The sequence below is a fragment of the Apaloderma vittatum genome, unplaced genomic scaffold, assembly GCF_000703405.1.
Source record: "Apaloderma vittatum isolate BGI_N311 unplaced genomic scaffold, ASM70340v1 scaffold31163, whole genome shotgun sequence".
Classification (NCBI taxonomy): domain Eukaryota; kingdom Metazoa; phylum Chordata; class Aves; order Trogoniformes; family Trogonidae; genus Apaloderma; species Apaloderma vittatum.
The window spans coordinates 47501-57873 of NW_009709182.1; the positions used below are offsets into that span (position 1 = coordinate 47501).

The window sequence follows — 10373 nt, forward strand, 5'->3', positions numbered from 1 at the left end:
AGACTAAGTAGCAGCAAGCAGCACAGTACGGTGATTTTGAAGTGCCAAATCACACAAGGATCCCCTCTGATCTCACCGTTAATGCCCAGATTACGAATGCAGAAGTAGATCTGCTATCTGCACAAAGCACATCTGAAGCATTCTGTGATGCTTTTCATGCTGTCCCCTCCTCTGAGGGCTCTTAATCTTCAGGAAAGAACAGGCTGCATAAACTTTCAGCTACATGCAGACCATTCTTTACTAATGTCCCCTTACTGCAGCTTTCAAAAGTATTTTATGCATTAACAGAAGAAATAATTAGAAAAAAACACCTGCCTTACCAGATTATCAAGCATTCGCATGAGAGCTTCAAATTCCTGTTCGCCAATCTGCCATTTTGGATGGGATACAGTACCCTCACCTGCTGGAGACTCAGGGGAACGAGACTTGGCTTTATACTTTCCAGGATCTAAAAGCACTAAGTTGTCAGGTCCACCTGCACTGGCCAGCGTACGTACCTTAAAAAAAAAAAAAAAGTAGTTATCTTTCAGTTTCTGGAGGAAGGAAAAACCTCCACCACTCCCCAAAAACTTGACATCAGAAAAAACAGAAAGAGTCTACTTCATTTGAAAGCTAAATAATTTAACATACTTGTATAAAAGGGGTCTTAAGGCTTTGAATATATCTCTGTTTTCATGGGCAAATCAATGGTTCCAATACAGTATTTGAATGTTGCTGGTTAAACCAACATTTTGGATGTCCTCACATGATCTCACAGATCATTGTGTTAGTTTAGATGAAGAGATTAACCAATAAAGTGCACAACTATTAATCTGTTTGGAGGGTAATATGGCAGACTGCATTAGTACATAATATAGTAATATTCTTACTTGAATCTCGCAGGCAAGCACTAGATTATGAATGTAGTAGAAAGCCTCCTCAACAGTCTCTCCAACTGACACTAAGCCATGGTTTCTGAGAATGAGAACCTAGAAAGACATAGTAACGAAAGTTAACAGCAGTAAAGCAAGTATTTCCTTGCTCTTGATTAAAGAACACACCACCCACCACACCATACATACTTTTCTATAATTCTAGACATAAATGCAAATACTGACCTTGCTTTTAGGGCCCAAATTTTTCTGAATAACCACCTTTTCTTCATCATCCACTAAAATACCATGGTAGTCATGATAGGCTACTTCCCCTAGAGAAAGTGCTTCGGGTGAAATTGGCAAGAGACCACACTTCATTGCAGAAACCTGAGAAACATTAAACCAACTAATTTACTTGCAACAGAAAAATGCGGGTGAAAAATATAAGAATAGATATTTTTTTATATATTATATGTATGCGTCTGTACATAAGTACATAGGTACATATGTAATGGTGTCTTATGCTCCATCCCTAAAGCCTCTATTTTTCAGAACTTTTGGCTGAGCTCCAGCAGTCACAGTGATCTTGGGTCTGACTCAGTACAGCTGCTTTTACATGACATCAACACAAATATGAAAAGACTCAGGAAAAAACAACCAAACAACACCACAACCAAACACCCAATTCCACCAGTCAGCTGCATCCTTCATTCCTTTCACTCCACTATGTGATTTTTTTCCTCCCCTCCAAAAAGAACAATTTTAGTAATGAGCTCTGTCACAAGTAACTTCACAGCAATGTGCATAAAGGTAAGGAACATTTTTAATGAATATAATTCATAATTTTAAAACTCATCCTTAAAATGGTTTTAGTATCACTGTTGCTAATCAGTTAAAAACATAAATAAATCAATGCAAACTTCCAAATAGAAGCAACCAGATGACTCTCCCAAAAAGTTCCAAAGATGTAAAACTCAGTTGTAAACAGGTGCTCTGATGAGAGGTAATATTAGAAAGGATTCTAATATTTAAGAACATCTTGAGAAACTGTGCTTTACAAAACCAAACATGCTAAAGCTCTTATGACTCACCATCAAAAGATATGGTCTTTTGTGGCAAAGGACACGCAAATATGAAATCCATATTTTACTATTATAGAGCTTAATTTACTGTCTGACCACTCATGTAAAAATCAGATAAGGAGGATCTAATTGATTCAAACAGAACAAAATGGTGAAGGCAGACTTAAAGGCCATTTGTGCCCTTCAAAAAGGAAGCAAATCTATGATTAAGAGGGATCCACCCACGAGTTGGGTGGGCTGAGGGGAACATGACAGAGGACAAAGTAAGAAGTGTGCTTACCGCTGCCCCTGCTGGCGTATGGATGTGAACAATGCATTTAACATCAGGTCGAGCTGCGTAAATTGCGGAGTGCAAAGTAAAACCAGCTTGGTTTACTCCCAAGTTAGTGCTTCCACGATCAACTACATCTCCCTGAATATTGATTTTAACCTGGGAATGAAAAGAATTAGTTTCGTAAATTAATCCAGACTGTCAAAAACCTGAATTAATTCAGCATCTACCACTGAAGCCCTAAACCAGTACCTCTTTCAGCATTTTATTTTAACAAGATGTGCACCTTAAGGCTGTAGGTAGGCGACCAAGGCCTCAGCTTGAGATTAAGTTAACTGAAGAGGACATCACGAACGACTGGATATGACTCAACAAATCACTGCATGTAAGAAGCTGAAAACGTTACAGACAGCGCTGCAACAAATGGCTGCATTTCACAGAGAGTGGAGTCGTAAAGGAAACTTGCAAACTTTACCAATATCCGAAGGGGAGTACAGGGACTTTTTGGGGAGTAGGCTCTTGAAAGGCCAGCACCCAGGTAACCACCAAACTGATACTATGTCAGGCTGATATCGCCCAGCTAATACTGTTAAAAATGACAACTTTGGATACAGATACAGCAAAACTGGAATAAAAGGGAAAAAGTAATTATGTGTTGTTTACTTGGGAGAGAACAAAACTGGAGAAAATGGAGTTTCAAAGTGAAGAAGTGAAGAACGAGCATGGGAGAAACAAAAATGGGCAATTAAGGGCCAGTCATGTAAGCAGGCTGCTGGTCAGGACGCTCGTTCAGCTAAGCTGTGTGCTTTATCACTGTTGAGTCTCTTATTAAATCCTGCTGCTAAGCTATTTTCTGTGTTGACACAATCTCTACTCTGTGTGTGCACACTTTGCTACCTTCATGCAATCTTAATTTTCACGGTATTTACATTCCTGATACAGAGATAAAAGCAGAACACCTTTAGAAAAAATAAAAGCAGAACACCTTTAGAAAAGACAAACCAAACACACAAAATACCACCACAGTGTGGCCCTTACCCTCCTCTAAAAATCTTGGAGTAACAAGAAAAGGCAAGTGTCAGTTTTCTCCACTCCTTCTCCTACAGTTTTTTTAATTCAAATTTTACAGATGGCTAAAGTGGAGTTACGTAAGAAAGGGCCAACTTTATGGATAGCTGAGGGAGAGATTGGGACCTTAAGATGTCAAGTCTGAAATGTTACTATGCTGCACATACTTACCACATCTCTCTGCTACATAGAGATTACCTACCTTACAGTAGCCAGGTGGAAGGAATAGTGTGAAACTTTCTAATTTGTTTCAATGCAGGAGAGTCAACCACATTAACTGAAGCTGCCTTCAGCAGCAGTGTAGGCTAGACTGAAGATAAATGCGCACACATTTCCCACTAGCTAACAGTTAAGGGAGTTCTGTCTTCAACTGCGACCATTAGATCTCAAAAACATAATTTATCCACACCCTCAGATACTTACACGATTAAACAATGGCAACTACATCAGGCATCTGACACAACGTCTTGAAAGTGTAATTGGTTGGCATCATTTATGTCTGAAACACATACTCTTGCCCTGGACAAGCCTGACTCAACAGCTTTCAAGGCCCCAATGTGATGAGCCCTCCAAATGACCCGGCTCCTCTTTGTATTTAGATCAACTGGAGGACACCTCGTGGTGAACATGTGCAAAGAGATACCTCAGCTGTACCAAAACCAATCATGTTCAGTAAAACTATTCTAAACATGTAACACAGAGGAAAATATTCCCTAAGAATATAAACAGTGACATATATACAGGCAGATCAGCTTCAGCTATTCATATTTTACAGCTATGAAAAATAGTAATTGCTTACCAAACTAGATGCAGTAACTTCACTATAGAGGAGTCCAAAAGGTACAATGAGGAAGTGCTCCTGTTCAGAATTTACTCTGGCCTAAGGATAAAACAAGAGTAAACGTTATTAAGAATATTTTATTAAAGCACACAGGAAGGCGCAAACCCATGAAAGTTACTTTCACTTCCTTAGTATGGAGTGGGCAAGTATGCCTATAATATATACAATGTGACTTTCTTGTATGCTACAACAGCTAATCAACACATAGGACAGTTAATTAACTCAAGCTGAACAAAACTAGACGGTAGGTACATGCCAGAGTCATCCAGATTGGTGGAAGGTAGCAAATCTTTGGATCTTGTGGTAATGACAGCTCAACTACTGTGGGCAAAAGGAAAAACAGAGAAATGGGGAAAAAGTTACTGGCTGGTTTGGTTTTTTTTCGAAGAATGAGTTTATACTCCAACTGTATTTCTATCCTAGTAAAACTGAAGGTAGGAGATAGAAGTATGTGAGAAAATGTAAGAATTTAGCCCACATATCTGAGACATCTTGATGAGGAGAAGAGTTTACTCACTGATGCTGGTGTCTGTGAGACAACTGTGAGCAGTACAGCACACTTGCAGCTTTTCTATCAAGTATCCTGACCCTCACTTATGGTTTTGCTTTTTTGTCTAATTCACACAATTAGAAGTCTACAATATAAAAATAATTCTGACTTCAAATCATTCACATCTTGGGATTCATCTGTTTAAGTTCCGTACACTGAGAAGTACAGAGCAACTTGGTAGTTTAAATGTGTCTCAAATAAAAGGAATTAAAGGGGAATTAAAAGGCTTCAAATGTTTTACTGGACATCTGAGACTATTCCCTATTTTGCTATGAGTCTACTCAGCTTTAGTGCTTTTTGTTAATGTTTTTTAAATTTTATTTATTTATGAGTTTTTAATTTCCCCAAGATGTCTCCCTCATATCTTCTGCTACTTGGTGCATTAAATACATATGTACTTTGATACAATTCTACCACAGGGAAAAAAAACAACAACTCCGTAATAAGCAGCTGACCAGTCATCCAAAAGCTTCTAGTCCAAATCTAGCTTTCTTTACAACCAGCTGGTAATACGTTATAGCAGAAAAGCTTTGAATTGAACTCACATGTTGAAGTCAATCTGTACTTTCCTGAATGACCAAAATAGTACTCCACTGCAGAAGTGCAAATGATCTAGAAAATCTACTTATTTATGCAACACAACGAGCAAGTACTATTCAAAAATGCCCAAAAAGCTAATAAGAAAGCTCAAATGTAAGATAAACAAGCAGCAAGACTCACAAACCACGTTACATTACTATTAGATCAAATAAACAGCTTGTGCCCTCAAAGCAAACCAAGATTTGGTGAATACGTACCCTCTGCAAACCTGTAATCTCAAATTCTGCCAATCTGAGGTAGTAAACGTGGAGGCGCCCACGTTTACGCTACATTACTGTACGTGACATGAAAGCTCTTGATGCTCTGTAATTCTGCTTCTACACTACGACTGCACCAGCCTGAACAATTCCACACACGGCAGTTGTCAGTGTTTGACAACGATCCAGAAAAGCAGAGATAGGTCCAGACAGGCACACAACTCACGTCCTCACAGTTCCTTTCTGTTCTTAATACGCAGGTTTATGCCCCTCAGAAGGCTGTGATAATTTAAGTAGTGCACTGGAAGCTCACCTAGTAATTAGAGCATCCACTCACACACCAAAAACCTGAAGTCAAACTCCAGCTCTGCAGGAAATGGTACGCACTCATCCCATGCGGAAGGAGTGCCTTCACTGCCACACTGCTATTTAACGTATGAGTATACAGAACAAAGAGAAGACTATTCTGTAAATAACAGCCTTGCACTACATCAGCTTCAGAATGTAAATTATATCTTTTAGTCACCTTTCCGAATGCTATTCACTGAAAGAGTTTGTAAAAGATATGCGAACTACGACTTGCACTGCTGCGACAAAACATTAACCAAGTTCTTTCCAGCACCGCTTGGCCCTTCAAAACCAACATACATTCAGAATCTCAGACTCCAAGTTTGTCTTACACTTCAAGTGGTATCACCACTATCTAATCCTCCTGTGCGTCCCCCTCAAGAAAACAAAGCAAACTTGAGACCTAGGAGTCCCACTGGACAACAGGATGACCACGATGATCTCCAGAGGTCCCTTCCACCCCCAACCATATGCCCTTACCGTAACCACTTCCCCAGGCATGCCACTCCATTACATTTACCTTTTTATTTAAATACATAAACATTCCCAGGGCTGAGCCTTCTCCAAATCTGCTTGCTAAGTAATCTTCTTTGCACTAATATCTCAATTCTGCTGTTACGTATGAAAAATCAGGGGGTGGCAGAGAGTTGTTTACAAGAACCATTATGTTGCATATGTTCCCCCTCTAAAGGAACCAAAAAATCTAACCAGCATTGCCTTGATCCTATGATAACATTTATCATTTTCATTGGTTCACAAATAATCAAATCTCTTGAAATCTCAAAAACTGGTAATAATGAAATTTTCATACTTAATTCAGACTGCAACTAGAAGAACTGAAAATACATAAAGGACAACCTCTACTACGCAGAAAGAAACAATTCAGCTCTGTTAGGAAGACAATTGACTGGGTTGCACACCACAGCTGTGACTTTACTCATGAGACTCATGTTGATCATTATTCTGGCATATAAAACATCCTTGATTTGACCTCCTTGTCATTATTTTTATGGATGCCAGGGATTACTCAGTCACAAGGAAAATTCTTGGCAAGCTGCATTAAGCTAAGTAGTTCACTCATGTTCAGAAATACTATAGCTTCTTTTTCAAAAAGGTTAGTACCTCGCATTATAAAAACTGAATGACTACGAAGATGATATGCTAGTACTTAGCAAGAAAACTAACACATGACCTTGCAGAATAATACATACAATTATTCAAAGCATTTAAGATACTAAAAAACCAAGTCTCTCAAGAATCTTAATTTCATCATAAGAACTTTCACGTACACTCTCTTAAGACTCTATTCAGGCTACGGTAGCTGACATTCAAGCTGTTACAGTTCTTATTCTTGAGATGACAAATCTCTTCACTATTACAGCGCTTACATTACGTCACTCTGCTACTCTTCCACACAAAGAAAAAGAGACAGATGGGGGAGGGAAGCAATTCTCTCCTATATTAAAACAATTGGTTATCTGTTTATTCAATACTCACTGTTATATGATTATAAATAAGCTGAGACCAGCCAAAAAGATCTGCTAATCTGTAGAAAGCAGCCAATTTACATCGTAACAACTTCTCCCCTTTTTCATAAGCAATGGAATCTGATCCTCTCAGGTCATTCACTGGTGTCACCATGCCAAGACCTGAAAAGGAGAAGGGGTAAAAAAAAGAAAGCACAGGGAGAGCTGCATTCAACATCAGTAAAAAAATCAAACAACATGTATCGCTATCATACTGGTTGTTCTGACTGGTTTCTAGCAGCATATTAAACTTAGAAATGGCTAGTGATCTTTAATTCCTATTATGTCATAATTTATACACAAATTTATACACAAATATAATTATAGTCTTAGAGAAGAGTATTTATCTTCGGTGGGCTCAGCATTCGTTTCCTTCTTAAAAGAATAGTCTTTAGTGCTGAAAGATGACCGTGCATTCCTAAGCAATTTTTTCTTTTCTCTCTCAAAGTAATGATTGTTTGTGAAAAACAACCTCATTGTTATCAGAAAAATGTAACCCCAAATATTCTGCTTTTGGAGATAAATGATTTGGTATTCCTGAAAAGGATAATTACACGTCTAAAAAGATGCACACAAATTTACTTAATTAGGAAAAAGTATAAACTAAGAGGAGGATTACGGTAAGTAATTACAAATACTGTAGTTCTAGTTACAGCGTAATTAGAAATGCGACTAAAAGTAACTGTGATGAAGCAGAAGCAGGCAATGTCATAGTCTAAGCTATACATTTATTTTGGAGCATAGGCAAAGATTTATATTATCTTAACACAAAAATGGTGTGCACATGCATTCAAGCATTTTCAGGTTTTGTTTTCCTTCTTTGTTTTGCGCACAATCCATGTGGTAAACATGAGCAACATTTAAATCTTAAATTTTTTTACTAGCATTGACTTATTTTACTTGAATAGCTTTTGATATAAATTATACACATGAATCACATCGCTTATCATGTGGCATTTGGAAACTAATCAGTTCATTTTACGCTTGCAACATTGCTGTCCACAGAATAGGACAGGATTTGAACTTCACAGCACTTTTCATTTAACCCACACTGTCTTCATTTTAAGCCTTTCAGAAAAACCCCAAAAACCTAACAAAATAACAAAACAAAACAAATAAACCATTATAAATTCAGGTGCACTCACTCATGTTTAATGCAGCCATTCCGCCTTGTGGTGCTGCAGGGTAGACATTTGGTACGTTGGTTGTCATGAAATCCGCAATCTGCTGTAAAGCTAATAAACCTGTTGGGTTCTTCCCCTTCTTAAACTGTTCCTGGATCATAGATTCCAGTTCTTCACAAAAAGCCTAGCAACAGGACAGTGCATATTGAAAAGCATGTTCAAACGAACTTCCACCTTTCACACGCAGCTTCTTTTTAGCACTTAGATGAAAACATCCTATACCTCTTCTGAGGAACAGCTCACCACAGAATTACTGGGTACACACTGTTACTTGAAAACGTTGCTCCGTGGAGCTCAATAACATGAGTCACTTAATTTGTTTGTGAATGGAAATTCCAATATTCTCTTACGAAGTATCACCAAAACTCACTGAACCTACCTATACGGATTTCTAGAAGGAGAAGCGGGATGTACAATTGACTTGAACACCAAACAAAAGGGAAGGTAGTAGAGCCAGAAGAGAAGGAAAATTGTCAAGAGTGGCTCACAGGAAACTGAGAGCCAAGAGGGCATCCAGGAACACAGGAAGGAAGAGCCACTGCATTTTTAAAATTTGCTTAAAAGAAGGGGTTGTCTACTTTTTTCCTGTTTTGTTTTTTGTGGAGGAGATTTTTTGTAACTTTGCAAGGAATAAATTTTTTTATTATTGCTGGTAGCTGCTGCTTTTGACAAGAACACAGAAATCTGTACTGAAAGAGAAGTTCGATGAATCTGAATAAAATGGCTGATTTCTCACGTAAAAACAGTAAATATACCACTATATCCCTGCATCATGAAATGCTTTATATCTAAAGTCACCTATCTATTATTACAAAAGGAACAAACGTTATGAAAGAAATTCTGTGTTGTGTACTTCCTCCCTGAGGGAAATATCTTTAATATTAAATGCCAGTCATTCAGAGTTTATTACTGTGCACCCTTTCAGGGAGAGATATGTCAGAACATTTCAAGTCAAAAATCACGCATGAAAAACGGAGCACAGGACAGACCTGCCTTGAATAAACTACTCTTAGAAGCGGTAATTTAAGTAACTTAAATTAAGCGTAAATGAATGCTGAATATATGAAACAAGTGGAAAAATGTCTGACCAGACAGAAATATGAAAAAATGTTGACAGTTACACAGAGAATTCTGAAAGCAAGACTGAAGAGCTGCTTCATGAGTAGATAATAAAAATTCAAGCAGATAATGCAAGGAAAAGTCAGGCTACAATTAGGATACTTTAGAAGAAAGGCCAACCAGAAAAAAACATCAAAAGGCTCTAAGATACCACAAAACTCTCCAACTGCATAGGGATATTAAAAATACAGATAAGTTTATCACTTGAAAGATGTAGCATTTTCTTTTCTTACTGGGCTTTGAAGAATCATGGAGACTCTCTTCTTCTGTTCCATCATGTTAAAATCCTGGCGAAGGTCAGGTGCCATATTCCTCTCTCTCAGATAATCTGGATTGTTTTCATCAACTCGATCAAAATACCTCTCTTTGTGAGGGGCTGTTGGAGGTGGTGAAGTCACCACCCCCACACCAGAATCACCATTCATAGCACAGTTTTAAGGAACCTAAGAAGGGGCAGAGAAGAGGAATAAATAAATCAAGCAAGGAAATAATTTAGAACTTTATACACATTTCTTGTTTCAGAGTAACAGTTCAAATCCATCTAAAATATGCATGGCTTCCCAACAAAACCTTGTTGGTGCAATTGGATAGCAGTATTTTAGAGGAGAAAAACACATATATATTTTCAAAGGCAAGATTAAAAAAATAGGCTAACATATCTGAAAAGCCAAATATGCTACACACGCACATGCAACTCAAACCCAATACAAGAGCTGCCATTTAAACTACCTCC

The 10373-nt window shown here is 38.0% G+C and overlaps 1 protein-coding gene across 5 annotated transcripts in view; it reads right to left on the bottom strand.

The window, feature by feature from the left end:
• ADD1 (adducin 1 (alpha)) overlaps positions 1-10103 on the bottom strand; it is a 31140-nt gene extending 21037 nt beyond the window's left edge. For all 5 annotated transcript variants that reach the window (XM_009866833.1, XM_009866832.1, XM_009866836.1 and 2 more), the window contains exons 1-8: positions 9874-10103; positions 8483-8645; positions 7309-7460; positions 4075-4155; positions 2217-2366; positions 1098-1241; positions 870-968; positions 321-497 (exon numbers count right to left, since the gene is read on the bottom strand). In XM_009866833.1, the coding sequence (XP_009865135.1) occupies positions 321-497; positions 870-968; positions 1098-1241; positions 2217-2366; positions 4075-4155; positions 7309-7460; positions 8483-8645; positions 9874-10065 (1158 nt within the window). In that variant the 5' untranslated portion in view covers positions 10066-10103. The remainder of the gene's footprint in view (positions 1-320; positions 498-869; positions 969-1097; positions 1242-2216; positions 2367-4074; positions 4156-7308; positions 7461-8482; positions 8646-9873) is intronic.
• Between the last annotated feature and the right edge of the window lie 270 nt (positions 10104-10373).